The following is a 15,550-nucleotide window of genomic DNA, read 5'->3' as shown; positions in this document are numbered from 1 at the left end:
TCCAATGAGCCTCTGGCCCTCTGGAGACTTGCTGGAACACGTGCTGGCCCGATGCAACTGCTCTCAGCGTGAGGGCGACTGTCTGATCTCTCACGTGAGCTGTGGAATGAGGGCTACCTCCACTGCTTGCTGTTTCATGTCTGTGAAGCAGAAGCTGCAGCAAAGGAAAGGCCAGCCTTGCTTTGTGCAAAGCCTTTTATAGGCCTTGAGCTATTGCAAGACCTTCATGCATTCATATAAGTTCATCTTTAATATATTTGTTTATGTAAACTTATGTAAATTTATTCAAATTTTAAATGTAAATTAATTCTTTTTTTCCCAGGCCCCCAACACAGTGTCAGAGACAATGTGGCCCTCCTACCAAAAACTTTGGACACCCTTGATCTAGTCCAACCCCCTGCCTTAGGCAGAAAATCCTCTTAGAGCATCTCCAACAGATGCTTGCCAAGCCTCTGCCTGAATATCTCTAGTGAGGGAGAGTCCACCACCTCTCTTGGCAATCTGTTCCTCTGCCAAACCACCCGGAATTTTTTCCTGATGTCTAATCAAAATCTTAATGATGTAAGCTAACGCTGAAATAAATTTGGAGAGATTGTATTTTGCCACAACATACAAACATAGCTACTCCCTCAAAGAAAAATATTACAAGTGAGAGCACAATTTTGGCAATTTTTTTTTGTTTTAGCCCAATTTTGCCCAGCCGACAGGTGTATATATTTGATCCCTGTTGTGTAAATGCAACATTGGGCAGAAATGACCAAAAGCCCTTTAAATGTGGTAGCTGCTGTCATCTGTGGTGAGTCAAATCCATGGATGTCAGGTACATGCTATCATTATCTGTGGGAATACCGTGGGTGCAAGCGTGATGTGCTCCCTCACAGGAACAGAACAGCAGTAGCACTTGAATCCCTCACAGTGAAAAACAGAGGGGGGTGTAGCAGAGGGGAGAGATGAAGCAGCCCACTTGTGGCACCCTAATGGCCGGTGAAATGGTCACATTTTTTGCTTCCCCACGCAAAAGGTACATCTTGAGCACTGCATCTCAGTAAAAGTTTTAAGGAATCATCACCAGAATCCACAATGCATTCCCAAAACTGCAATGGCCCAGGACAGAAATAGGATGCAAAAAACAGGAAGCAAGTCAGGCATGCCCTGGAGTTAAACAAGGCCAACAACATGACTGCAAACACCGTTTGTTGAAGCAACCGCATGCATGCTGAACAGAAGTCTCACCGTGTCCAGTGGGGCTTTATTTGTTACACTGCAATCCTATGCACCCTCACCTGGAAATTAAGCCCCACTGAATACTGCAGGACTTGCTTCGGAATGAACAAAACTGTACTGTACAAAATCAGAGATAGTGTGAGCAGGAAGGGTGTAAACACCACTGACCTTGTATCCTCCAATAAGGCCTGACCTGACTCTTCATCCACTGTTATTTTACAATGGTCTCCAGACACCAGTTTGTTGCCAGGAAAAGACAGGTCACAACCTTTGAAACAAAGGACCAATGTCATAAATTTTTATAGCGATCCCTCGAAGGTTTTAGGCTTGCAAAAGCTGACAAAGAGAGGTTGGCACCATACTGGGTAACTTCATCACACCAAACTCAGTGGTTCAGTTCAGATGACCCTCCAAATCCATGGTTTAGTGATGGCATGTCATGGTGTAGCACAGTGGCCAAGAGCACAGTCCTGTACATGTTTACTGAGAAGTAAGTCCCATTCAGTGGGGTTTGCACTCAGGTAAGCCTAAGAGACTGAGCTGCAAATTAAGGACTTCCCGGGTGTGAACCTAGTCTCAGAACTAAGAAAGCCACACCCTCCCAGTCTTAGCCTTCCCATCTGCAAAATAATAATACAGGCATGCGCCACTTAACAACAGGCTAACTAACCAGTTGTTAACAGGTTCGTCAACAATAACGAAGGACCACATATATGACATCGGATCTCCCATACCCTGCAGCAGAGTATCTGTTTACAAACAGTTGTTTGTAACAACAATACTCAAGAGACCCTTCAGCCCTATACAACTATGGCTGCAATCCTAACCATACTTTTCTGAGAGTAAGCTCCACTGAACAAAATAGGACTTACTTCCAAGTAGACCTGGTTAGGATTGTGCCCTAAAGCTGCAGCACTAAACTTACCAACCAGGAAGTAAGTTTCACTGACCTTGGGTGGATGTACTGCTGAGCTAGTGGCGTCGCTAGGTGGGTGCGGACCGCACCAGGTGATTGACGCACACTGGGGGGTGAAATGCTAAAATCGTGGTGGTTAGGGGTAATACCATCATGTTCTACACCACTGGATGCGGAATTTCAAGAGGAATGCAATGCAAAAAACCACAGTGAAATATCTCCTTTCTGTCAAAAGTTATGGCCAAAAATCTGGAGAACAAAAAATGCATGGATCCCTATGGAAAGTGCAAGTGAGCCGTAGGTGAACATGCCTTAGACCATTGGAAAGAGCAGGCTGAGAGGAATCCAAGAACATCAGAACGGTCCTGATCCAAAGAATGTAGCCCCCGAAAACACCTGAGAAGGAAGTCCCTTCCTCCAAGCAGATGAATGTATTGAGCCTTATGGAAAGCAAAACTAAGCCTCATGGTCAAGTTTAGTCAACTCATGGTCAAGTAAGCAAAAGCGCCTTGGCTGGTGTGGAAGATCAGGTGAAGGAGAATGCAGAGCTACCAGAATGGTCCTGATCCTATGCATCTGGAGCTAAACAGGTGCTCCAGAAGGCAGCCTTTCCCCCCCCCCCCTTAAAAAGGATCAAAACAGAGGCTGCAGCTGATAAGGTGAACATTTTTGAGACTTGCAAAGCCAGGTGGATCCTGACAGTGATCTGGTTTAAACAGAAGTTCTTAAATTGAACTGGGCACGGGGCAGGGCTGAAACCTTACTGGTTTTGGAGGTGGGTGTGTTATTACAGGCAGGCTACAGAGGAAATTCACTTGGTGGAACAGGGCTGGCTTCTGCTTATTTAATTATTTGTTTTAATTATTTATACTTATTTATTTTAATTTGCCTGATGATGTCACTTCCACCATGACATCACTTCTGGTGGGTCTTGGACAGATTGTCATTCTAAAAAGTGGGTCCCAGTGCTAAAAGTTTGAGAACTGCTGCAATAAGGTGTTAGTAAGTTGATACCCTTGGGGGGGGTGACACCACTAGTGACCAAAATCACTAAAATCATAATTTGGAAAAATAATACCATCATGTTATATATCAGTCAATGCGTAATTTCATGCAGAATGTGGTCTATTTTTGTCCTATCAAAAGGTACAGCCAAAAAACCAGTGGGGGCGGAGTGATGGAACATCACCACGCCCACCACCTGGGGTATTGCCCCGCCCACTGCATGGGGGGGTGACATGAACCCTAGTGATGCCACTGTGCTGAGCTCAAACATGGAGGACCCACAGTTGAAAAAGACCTGTGTGTTTTATGGCTACATCTAGTCAGAACATCCTCTTGTCTTTGTCTTTAAACAAGACAATTACAGCATTTGCTGTACCCAGAAGTTTATATCAAGATCATAATCTTTTCCCAAACAAACCTCCCATCAGGGGCCAAATTAACTGAAGACACAAACAGGCTACAATTTTAATGCGCTAGTTTTTCCATCTGATACTTTTTGATGATTGATATCAATTAGTCACTTTTCTACACACACACACACACACACACACACACACAAAAGAAAAGGCTATTTATCAACCTAGTCTGATTTGCTCTGGAAAATATCGACAAAATACAACTGGAAACATGAGTCAGAACACAACACCCTCATGGACAAACATGAGCATTCACACAACCAATGATGGAATACTCTTTCATATAAGCTGCGACTTGCAATTAAACATGCAAGCTAGGGCTACTACCTAACCAGTGTTGCACAATGTTAATTTTATATATATATATATATATATATATATTAAGATTAAAATCATACTCTCAACGTAGGCATCTTGAAAAGCCACGTGTTGCAACTATGAACCCCAGGGGTTGGGACAGGGAGGGATCTTTAAATCCACTCCCCAAAAGCATATTTTAAAGACCTATCAAGCACGTTATTGCACTCCAAACAAGGCTTTTTGGAAAGATTGCACAATGCTTTTAATGTCGTAACAACACACACAGCAGTTTAGCACACAAAACAGAAAGCAAAATAAATGCATCAAAGTCTTTGTCGATTATCTCTTGTTATAAGTCTAAACAATTCCAGTGGCACATGCAGTTAGGATACCTAAAACATATCCAGAGATTGTCCTTCCCCTTACAAGGTGCCAGGACAAAAAAGTTGCCAGCAAAAAACAAAAACAAAAACAGCTTTAACAGAGACATTCTGCCCTACCCTCAGCCATCTTCCGGGCCCCACAGTTGCCCATCAGATCTCCTTGAGTATTTGCTACTGTACCTTTTTTCCTCCCAATTGTCCATTCTTTTTTCAGCAGGAATACATGAGGCTCAGTATCCCCAGCCCCTAACCGGATCAGCTTTCCCCAAGGCTGAGCTTCCTGTATTTGGCCAGTGTGCTCCATCTGGATTTACATCTGAAACAAACCCCCAAAAAACAAGGGGGGGAGGGAGGGAAAGCAGAAAAAAGTTAGGTGACACACACACACAGGAGAAGAAGTTTCACTTACAGCCTGTCCTTGTGCAAATTCCCACTGAACTATGTTTGTGCTTGGCGGTTGGGGGGAGGATTAGCAAACATGCATAGGATTGCCTACTAAACATGCACAGGATTGCTGGGACTTTCCTCCTAGCCAAAAAAAATATAAAGGAATCAAACCAAACCTTACCCTTTCATAGCTGAAACGAAACCGAAACCCCCCCAAACAAATCCTGGCTGGGTTGCATTTCCGCTGCTCCCACCCCCCACTCCACAGTAGTCAGCTCTTATTCCTCCAGCGCCCCTCTGTCTTTTACTGTCTCCCACCCCACCCTTTCCAGTTTCAAAACCTCCCACCCCCTCCCCCAGCTTTGCAAGCCCCTTTGGGCTCTGTGATGAAAAGGGAAAGGGGGGGTGGGTGATAAAAAGCTGAGGTTGTGCATAGCTATGCATATGCCTCCCTCTCCCCCCCCCATTTTGCATGCAGACACCCCTCCCCATGCACAGGGAGCCTCACAAGAGGGGGGGAGAAAGGGAGTGGGTGATAAGAAGCTGGGGCTGTGCATATGTCCCCCTTGCCCCTGTTTTGCATACAGACAGCCCTCCCCATGCACTGGTTGCAGGGAGCCTCACAGGAGGGGGGGAGAAAGGGGGTAGGTGCAGAGCTATGCATATGCCTCCCCCCCCCATTTTGCATGCAGACACTCCTCCCCATGCACAGACTGCAGGGAGCTTCACAGAAGGGGGGAGAAAGGGGGTAAATGCTATGCATATGCCCCACATGCCCCTGTTTTGCATGCAGACACCCCTTCCCATGCACAGGTTGCAGGGAGCCTCACAGGAGGGTCAGGGTGATAAGAAGCTGGGACTGTGCAGAGCTATGCATATGCCTCCCCCCCCCCATTTTGCATGCAGACACTCCTCCCTATGCACAGGCCTCACAGGAAGGGGGGAGGAAGGGGGTGGGTGATAAGAAGCTGGGGCTGTGCATAAGCCACCCTCCTCCTATTTTGCATGCAGACCCCCCTCCCCATTCATAGGCTGTAGGGGGGAGCTTCACAGGAAGGAGCACTGCCCCACGGCACTGCCAGGCTCCCCTTTCTCCCCACCCTGGCCTGGATCTGGGTCGGGAGGAAAACAGCTCCCCTCCCCCCCAGGCTGAGCTCCCCTCCCCCCACCTCCCGCCAGCCTCTTACACCCAAGTGCTGCTCCTGTCAACAGACATTGCCAGCCCTCAGCTGATCAGGCGCTGGGCGGGGCCATGCAGGCGTGTCCGGCCTCCCCATTGGCCGCCCGCGCTCGCGTCACCCTGGAACGGGGAGGGGAGGGGGGAGGGAGGAGACCAGGCGCCTGAAGGAGGCCGGAAGTGCCATAGAGCCGCAAAAGGCTAGAGAGGCCGGTACACATGGTGTCCATGGTGACGCCTGCACTTTGGACTTCCGGTCCAATTTAACGTTTAAAAATAGTAAATTCACCGCTCCCCTCATAAAATAAAACGTTATATTTTACAGCAAGCTGTTTTTTTGTGGGGGTTTTTCTGGTGTCCCTCACCCTTCCACAGGGAGGCCCTTGGCGTCTCTATTGTGGGGGGTCCATCATCATCATCATTACCAATGGGGGGTGGGCCTGAGTGGCACCTAAGGCTGAGCTGGTGCTATGAAGGAGATGAGGCTTGGGCAAGACTCCATTCCCTTCCCCCCCAATGGGTTTTAAAGTAAAACATGACAGAAATCTTGGCATTTTCTTGTATGTTTTAGGCTTGTGGGGGGGTGAGGATGATGTCACATGCTTCTTGCCCAATCAAAATGGCGGGTGTCTCCTTGTATTCCTATGGGCAGCATTCACTTCCGGTCTGGGAGGCATGCAACATGGCTGCCCTGATGTCAAGCTGCAGGTGGGTCTCTATGCACTATGGGGATGCTTTTTAGCTACTTTTCCCCCTTGGCTGCTGTCCTATATTTGCATTGCACAGATAGAATGAAATATCCTACACACACACGCATAAATAAATATACATACATATATATGTATATACATATTTACACACACACATACATACGCACATGTATACACACAGAGATAGATGCACACACACGTACATACATTCGCACACATATATGTATTTTTTTTTTTTTTTACAAAAAAAGCACTGTATGTTATACATGTAAATACTATATACATCACTGTTTCTCAGACTGTGGGTCAGGATCCACTAGATGGGTCGCAAGCCAATTTCATATACATATGCACACACACATATATATGTGACATATATATACACACACACACACACATATATATATATATGAATATGACATAGAGAGAGAATTAATATAGAAATAGATATAGATAGAGGAAAATATCTAATACAGATTAGAAAAATGCTAGAGCATGTTGAAACCTTGGAGCCTTTTTCTCCTCTTCCTCAAACAGGGTGAAGGCTGCCCAAAGTGTGATTTTAAGGCTGCTTTTGACCTAATCCCTAGATCAAGGCTATGGGATAAGTTTGCAGCTTCGTCCATTGACCGTCGATTATTGCTGCTTATGGTTAGCTTGTACAGCAATTCTGGCATAAGGATTAGGTGTTCATCTAATGGTCATCTAACTAATCCAATTTTGGTTAATAAAGGGGTTAGACAGGGTTGTGTTCTTGCCCCCCTCTTATTTAATTTTTATATAAATACATTGATCACTTCTTTTGATGATCTGGCCTTACATCCTCCAAAGCTTGCTGATCGTCATGTTCCTGTTCTGGCATATGCCGATGATGTGCTTATATTATCAAGAACACAGGTCGGCATGAGGAGAGCTCTTCGCCATCTAGCCCTGGTCAGTTCACAGGAGGAATTAATTATAAATTCTGATAAAACAAAGGTGCTGGTTTTTGCTAGATGTTATAAGGCCTTTCGATGGCTCCTTAATGGGAAACCCATTGAGCAGGTTAAAATAATAAAATACCTGGGGGTGATCTTTCATTATCAAGGAGGCCGTTTGGCCCACAAAAACTATGTTGGCCAATCAGCACAGAAAACATCTGGTGCCATTTATCGTTTTTATTCATCTAAAGGCGCCAAATTTCTTCCTGTGGCTTTAAGGCTGCACACTGCTAAAACTAGGGTTCAATTGCTCTATGGCTCTGAGATCGCCCCATATTTAAATACCAGGTCTTTGGAGGTGATCCAGACCAAATTTTTGCGCCAATTGATGTATGTTCCCCGATGTGTGCCGAACACTGTGGTCAGGTTGGAATCCGGTACCCCAAGTATAGAGATGTCGATGTGGCTAAATGCCTTACATTATTTTTTGAAGATTCTCTCGCGACAGGATAACTTTACTTATTTGATCTTTTCAGATCCTTTTGTAGGCACCTGGGAAAAAAGGTGCTTGGATCATTTCAAACTCTGCGATCTCTCCCCAGAGTGTTTAATGATGATGAGCCCGGGAGACGCAAAAGAAATTTTGCGTCAGAGGTTGGTAGACCTTGAATTGAGAACTGCGAGAGCCAGACTTTCTGTGTATGTTTTTCTTGGGGATCAAGCTTTTGTGTTTTCTCCTGCCAGATATTTTTATAATATTGTTATTCCTAAATTTAGGATTGCTTTTAGCTAGGTGTAATGCACTTTTATCAGCTGTTCTTTTGGGACGTTATGCAAGGCGTCCCTACTCAGAGAGACTGTGCCCCTGCCCTCAAAATATGGTGGAGACAACTGCCCACATTGTATTGCAATGTCCATACTATGATGATTTGAGATCTAAATTTATCTCCCCGATCTTCTGTATTGAAACGGGGATGCAGGTGGAGGAAAAGCTTGCTTTTTTGCTTTCTGATGTATACTCAGATATATCACTCAGGGTTGCCCGCTTCTGTTATGCTGCACAGTTGGTAAGGAAGAAAATTGAGAGTGTAAATCTCTGATTTTATGATTTTACATATGTGTAACGGGGTGTTGGTTTTAATTCTGTGTGTATTTTGTTTTGTTGTTTGTGATCAGCTGGTCGGATGACCGTAAATAAAGTATCTATCTATCTGCCCAAAGTGACATTCAAATAGGCTTATTTTTTTTTAATTGCAAAACTGTGCTTGAGCAGCAGAGTCTCTCCATCTTGCCAGACAAAAGACAGCAGTTCAAAAGGCTTTATTAAATGCAAAAATGCTTTATTAAATGTCAAAAATGCATTTAATTTCTAAACATTTAAATAGCATTGCAAGGAAGTGGCATGCAAACCCTCTCCATGCAACTGAGCATTTGGGCTTGGAGAGGATCTGGGCAGCAGCAATGCAAAGTGGAATAAAATAAAGTCTACTGGTGTTGTCACTCTACGTTTATCCCAGCTCTATGGCCCATCACCTCTAATGTCCTATAACCCTCTCTTTAAAGAGTTATTCAAACCACACAGAGCTGTACCCAGCCCACCACTTCCGACTGTCATTTCACTCCCAGTGTCTGCCATATGAGGGGTATGAACCTACAAGGGGGGAGGATGCTCAAAGATGCCTTTCTTGCATGTGTTGCAAGTCGTTTGCAATAATCACATTCTTCACAGTGCAGGTTGATTTGCAGAGTTGGTGGGGCTATGATTCCTCCCTAGCTGTGAGCTACAACTCTGAGGAGTTGTAAAGGAAGTGATCAAGTTGCAAAGAAAAAGAGAGCAGCAGAAAGAAGCCAGTAGAGGAGGCAAAGAAAAGAACCATTAGTTTCATTCATTTTGTGCAAGTCCCAAAAGAGAGCTGTGTTATTTCGTTGCAGCAGCAAAAAGTGTTTTGGTGCCTGCAAAAGTATTATTATTATTATTATGCTGGACTACATGAAACACAGTTATTAACTGGTGTTGAGCAATTGATACAAGTCTCAGCCTGAGACTTTAAGTAACTAAGCAAGTGTTTCTCAGACTGAGCCAGTTTCAGATGGGTCCCCATTCATTTCAATATTTTATTTTTAATATAGTTGACTTGATGCTATTTATGGTCTGTGACTGCATTTGGGAAAATGTTACAGACCTGTACTTTTAACAAGCTACTGTGTATTTTTTTTAACATTGATAGTCAATGGGTAAATGTGGTGGTAACTTATGCCTGGGTAAGTGTGGGTAGGATAGCAGCCTAGGATTGTTAAAAAATTTTCCTGCTTCATGATGTCACTTCTGGTGGGTCCTGACAGATTCTCATTCTAAAAAGTGGGTCCATGCGCTAAATGTGTGAGAACCACTGAACTAGGCAGTGGTTCCCAAACTTTTTAGCACGAGGACCTACTTTTTTAAACCACATTCTATCAGGACTCATCTAGATGACTCATCTTTTAAAAAAGATCTAGAAAGAAGTATTCTATTTATTTATTTCTAAGTAATAGCAACTAGAAAAAAGACCCTCAAACATTTATCTCCCTATATGTACCTCCCTATATGTAAGTTCAGGAGCTCAGCTCCATTCAGGGCAATTAGCAGCCTTCTTGCAAACTGCAGGAGCTGAGCTCTTTGCAGGCTAACCCGCAACCACAGTATCTGAGTTTTGAATAGGGCTTGAGGCAATTTGTTATCTGATCTTTCCATCACTCTTTGGCAACCCACCAAAAATCAGGTCAAAACCCACCAGTGGGTCCCGACCCACAGTTTGGGAACCACTGAAATAGGTATTGGCTCAATAGGTACGATGTTCCTAAAATCGCCATTTTTTGCAGTTCAGATGGTGTTATTTCAGTAAGCTGCAGTTGTTTAAAGCAGTGATTCTCAAACATTTAGCACTGGGACCCACTTTTTAGAATGAGAATCTGTTAGGACCCTCTGGAAGTGATGTCATGATCGGAAGTGACATCACCAAGCAGGAAGAGTTTTAACAATCCTAGGCTGCAATACTACCCACACTTACCCAGGAGTAAGTCCCATTGGCTATCATTGTTAGATATAAAAGAATATACACAGTAGCTTGTAAAAAGTACATTTCTGTAACATTTCCCCAAATGCAGTCCCATACCTTGGTAGCATCAAGTTTAATAAAAATAAAAAATTTAAATGGATGGGGACCCACCTGAAATTGACTTGCAACCCACCTGGTGGGCCCCGACCCACAGTTTGAGAAACACTGGTTTACAGTAATTCGCAAAATGTTTTGAGATTGTCATCAAGGCACTTGGAACAATGGAGACAGATCACTTTGGTATGTTTTGTGTGGTGATGATGATGATGATTTATACAGTGCTTTTCAACAGGAGTAGTTCACAAAGCACTTTACACAGTCAAATAAATTACTAAATGGTTCCCTGCCCCCAAAGGGCTCACCATCTCAAAATGCAAATGCAGTTGCAGCAGAGGCCTTCTGTGGAAAGCAGTCCATTTCCACAGGTGCAACAATCAACCCACAAACATTTCTGGGGCTGGTTAGTCTTCTCAAGGTTCTGCAAGGCTGCTATGAACAAGACAAACCAGCAATACACTTTGAAAAGGCTGTTCTTCTGCTGTTTCTTTGTCCACAGATTGCTGCTTCCTTGTCAGAGTTTATTGTATGGTTTTAGCTTGCCCATATTCAGGTGATATGATTCACTGGAGACAGTAACAGTAAGAAAAAGGAGCAAACCTACATCGGTGTGAATTTGCATTAGTGATATTGCTGATATGGGTCCGAGTTGAACTGTTGTGCAGGCTGGGCTTATCCTGGGGCAAAGCCATGGCACACTGGTTGAAAATCGTTGCTATATACACTTTCCTGGCAGTACATCTCATTGAACACAATGGGACTTACTTTTGAATAGACATGCATAGGACTGTGCTGTAAATCTGGGTTTTCAGAGGATCTATTACCATTTTGTATCTTGGTATCTGCAGGAGATCTGTTTGTAGACCTCTCACAGATACAGAAACCAACAGATAAGCAAATCTGCAGGTCAGTCCATTATTACCTCTGGATGTGATGGAAGCTATTCTCTGGTCATTCCCGGAGGTGTTCTGAGGCCTGCAGAGGCCCCATGCAGCATCTGCTGGTCTCAGAAAAGCTCCTGGATGCAACCAGAGAATACCTCTGCTCATGTCTGCGAGCACAGGTTGGAACCCACAGTGAGTTAAATCTGTGGGTTCCAAATCCATGGATTAGAAGGTTGGACCTGTACTAGATTAGTGTACTAGATCAGATCACTAAAAGACCAGTGGTACTTTCTGTTTGCCAACCAAGGAAAAGGTACATGTGACAGTAGAAATTCAAGGATCTCCCTGAATAATGGAAGTGGACTCCAGATCAGAGCTCTCTATTTTTTCTACAGAGACTTTTCAGCGCTTTTGCCCTAGAAAGGGCCCCAGCCTGGAGCTGATTGAACTTTCGCTTACGGATTTTCAGGGCAACCGTGTCCCTGTTTGGGGTGCGGGTAAATTTCAGGTTCGTTATAAACACTTTGAGGGGCTCCTGGATCTGGTGGTCATCGAGGGCCATCGCACCAGTCTCCTCAGCCTTGTGTGGTTTGATCCTCTCTGTATCCAGGTAACGGGTCCAGAGTATCGGCAAATTAGACTTTGATGCTGACAACATTCATCCTGCCCCAGACAGAACTTCGGAAAGACCACTGACTTCCGCGATACGAGAGGCCATTTGTGGGTTAGCCTGAGTGACCAGGTGTACGTCCGGAACTATGCGAATGGTCCAGTGTGGATCCTAGCAACCGTCATAAGAGTCACCAGTCCTGTTTCATACGAGGTTGCCATCCAGGACAGCCGGACTCTCTGCCATCATGTAGACCAGATGCGCCACCACCTGGCTGACTCAGCACTCGCCGGGCCAATTCCAGTCCCGGGTAACCAGCATCAGGTCTTGCCACAGAGCAGAGAGGCCATCACTCCTGAAGTGTTACTGCGGGAACCGGAGACCTCCCTGGACTTATCTGAGCCACCTGATGTCAGGGCACCTATGGGGAGTCCCTCTGCCATTGCTGTGCCAACCCCAGAGCGGATTAAGGAACCAGAGGTCTCGATACCAAAGCCTCGCCACACCTTGCAAATGCAGGTACAGCCCCGCCACTCTGAGGACTATGTTTGTTAACCTTGAACTGTACTTTGGTGGGGAGGGGTGTTATGTATGCAAGTTATGCAGGATCGAAATCCTGCATAACTGATTGGCCCAGACTTATGGCTGGCCATTCGGGTGATGGATCGAAATCCTACCATCTGATTGGCCCTCTAGTTAATGTTTCAACTGCACCAATCATGGGAAGTCTGGGTGGAGCTAAAGGGTATAAAAGCCAGAGGTGTTTGCCTTGTGTCAGATGCATTCAGATTCATTGCCAGGTCCTGTTCTGAAGATGGAATAAATGTACTGAGCTGTTATCTCTATACCTTCCTTTATTTGCATGGACTCACTATATAACACCCACTGTCTGGCAGTGCTTGCCCCAGTCCTGTCTGTGGCCCAGACTACAAATTGCTGCCCCGCCCACTGGTCATGCCTTCTGCTTCCCATCTGGAGATCTTTGGAGGGCCTTAGAGGCAGCGCATGGTCTCCCCGATCCTCAGAAGGCCTTGTAAAGCATTAGGAGGTTCGAAAACCAGAAGTGGCTTTTTATGCCCTTAGAAGGCCTTCTGAAGGCATAAAATTGTCACTTCTGGTTTCTCCATGTGTTTCTGGTTTCTCCAGCCCTCCAAAGACCTCTGGATGAGAAGCAGCGGGCATAACTGGTGGAGGGGGGGCTGCCTCCCCCAGACATGCTGCCTAGGGGCACTTTACCCCCTGAACCCACCCACTGAGTGAAACCAGCAATGCAATGTGACATGCAGGCTCGGCTCAGTGGGGAGAGCTCCAGCATGCAGTTTTCTCAAGCTCAAAAAAGCCCCCTCCAGTCCATCCTGAGCCCCTTACCAGAGTTTGTTGCATTGCATCTAGCCTCCCAGTCCAGAAGTAACTGGTGATGACATCAGCACCAGTTACTTTCAGTGGTACTTTCAATAGTGGTACACAGGCAACTGCAACTGCATTCCTGCATTCCAGCATCTGCTTTAAAGCCTCCAATGAGGAGAGCCCACAGCTACTCCAGGGCTGGATAGCTCTTACCACTAGGGAATTCTTCCTCATGTCCTAAATCTACTGCTCTGATCTCAAGCCAGTCCGTGTGCTTCTGGGATGAAGATGACTCATTTGTGGCTGAAACCCCCTCACCTATTTTTCAAGTATAAAATCTAGCAGCCTCTTCCCATCTCCAGCACTAATTGAAACCCACATCCCCTTGTAAGGCAGAGAACTTACATAAGAGAGAGAATTGTGGCAGATATTTTTTTGTATGAGCAAAGCTGGCAATTAATTTAAAGTGCTTCATTAGCCAGTAAGTCAACAGAAGCCATATTGGTAATAAAGCAGTGGTTGGAAAGCTTTTAGTTCTCAGTCGGGGGAAGCTTCACCACTGAGTGACAGAAGATATTCTCTTTCCATTCCAAAATCCTTCTGCTGAATGGCCGAAAGCAGTCCGTAAAGTCTGTAAAGTTCATTGGCGTGACCTTGTGTTTCATAAGAACATAAGAACAGCCCTGCTGGATCAGGCCATAGGCCCATCTAGTCTAGCTGCCTGTATCTCACAGCGGACACTCCTCAATGCTTTCCTTAAAACCCTTGTTCTGTTCCTGTTTATGATTGCGTGATGGTTTGGGATGATTTCGAACCTGGGACTTTGTGCATCATTTTAATGAGTCCATTTGGAATATTTCTCTGTGTGTCTTGTGGAATTCCTCAGCCGTGCATCTTGGTAAATTTTATAATATCTGTTTATTGCACTTGGAGACCTCCATCTGAGCTGTCAGGTTTGATCGATAAAGGCCTCGGAAGTGACGGCTCTTGTAGCCTGCATTACAGCTAATGTAGCGTGGCAGCTGACAAAATGATCCGTGAGATGGCAAGTAATTGGTTCAAATCAAATCTTGTCTTGTTTCGTGCTTTAGGTAGTGCCATGTTGCTGCCAACTCGTACCAAAGGTCTGTGCTGGGCCTTCCAGAGCTTTCCCTGACTTTCTCTGGTTTGCCCATTACGTGTTGCTGCTATACTGCTGGTTGTGAAGGTTCCGCCTGGCCAGGTGGGCTCACCTGAAGTATGGCCTTTATAAGAAGGGCCATACTGGATCAGGCCAAAGGCCCATCTTGTCCAGCTTCTCACAGTGGCCCACCAGATGCTCTGGGAGCACACAAAGCAACAAGATGGCTGCATCCTGTTGCCACTACCTTGCATCTGGCATTCTGAGGTGGCCTACTTCTAGGTACGGGAGGTTACTTTTACTCATCCTGGCTTATAACATGTGATGGGTTTTTCCTCCATCAATCTGTCCAATCCCCTTTTCAAAGCACCTAGGCCTGATGCCATCCCCACATCCTATGGCAAGGAGTTCCAGGGATTAATTCCACACTGAGTAAAGAAATGGTTGGGCTCTGGGCCACGGAGGCCCACTGGGTCCCCGAGGGGTTGCAGCAGGGCACCCCTGGGTTTGGTACCAGCACGGACAATCCAGCCCCAAAGGCCTCAGTATGTTTGTAGGGGAAGGGGGTTGCGTCACCCAGTTCCTTCTCCCCTAAGGTTGCAGGGTCTCTAACCCCTGTGGTTCCTGACTCAGGGGCTGGCCGGCTTCCACTCCAGCCAGCAGCTAGCCAACATTGACCCTCATCCTTGGCTGGGTTGGGTTTTATGTGGGTGGCTGGCCCCCTTAGACTCCTGGTTTATGTTTTTTATTTTGTGAGCTGTCTTGGCCACCCTCTTGTGGGAGGAAAGGTGGAAGAGAAGTCAATTTAAATAAGTAGTGTAAATATGACATGCTTGGGTAGATTTGATGGGAAACTTCTTGAATTTGCTCCAGAAGTCCTTTTTGACACCTTAGGGAATGCTGGAACGAAGCTTGCGGGCTAGCACGACATTGTTAGGGAGGTTTTGATCGCCTTTGAAAATTCATTGTTGTTTACTAGTTACAGTTTTACCCAAATTG

The 15,550-nt window shown here is 45.5% G+C and overlaps 1 protein-coding gene across 2 annotated transcripts in view; it reads right to left on the bottom strand.

Annotated features, from left to right (window-relative positions):
- The window catches only part of CHFR (checkpoint with forkhead and ring finger domains), a 37,241-nt gene extending 31,379 nt beyond the window's left edge, over positions 1 to 5,862 (bottom strand). Inside the window, exons 1-3 of one of the 2 annotated variants that reach the window (XM_066609780.1) lie at positions 5,819 to 5,862; positions 4,425 to 4,560; positions 1,393 to 1,492 (exon numbers count right to left, since the gene is read on the bottom strand). In XM_066609780.1, the coding sequence (XP_066465877.1) occupies positions 1,393 to 1,492; positions 4,425 to 4,548 (224 nt within the window). In that variant the 5' untranslated portion in view covers positions 4,549 to 4,560; positions 5,819 to 5,862. Of the gene's footprint in view, positions 1 to 1,392; positions 1,493 to 4,424; positions 4,561 to 5,818 lie in introns of those variants that run through there. The other variant, XM_066609781.1, reaches the window with a different exon arrangement.
- Between the last annotated feature and the right edge of the window lie 9,688 nt (positions 5,863 to 15,550).

Source organism: Tiliqua scincoides, chromosome 14 (assembly GCF_035046505.1).
Source record: "Tiliqua scincoides isolate rTilSci1 chromosome 14, rTilSci1.hap2, whole genome shotgun sequence".
NCBI classification, from domain to species: Eukaryota; Metazoa; Chordata; class Lepidosauria; order Squamata; family Scincidae; genus Tiliqua; species Tiliqua scincoides.
Note: the sequence above shows the minus strand (reverse complement) of the source record. Positions and strands in the feature narration are given on the sequence as shown.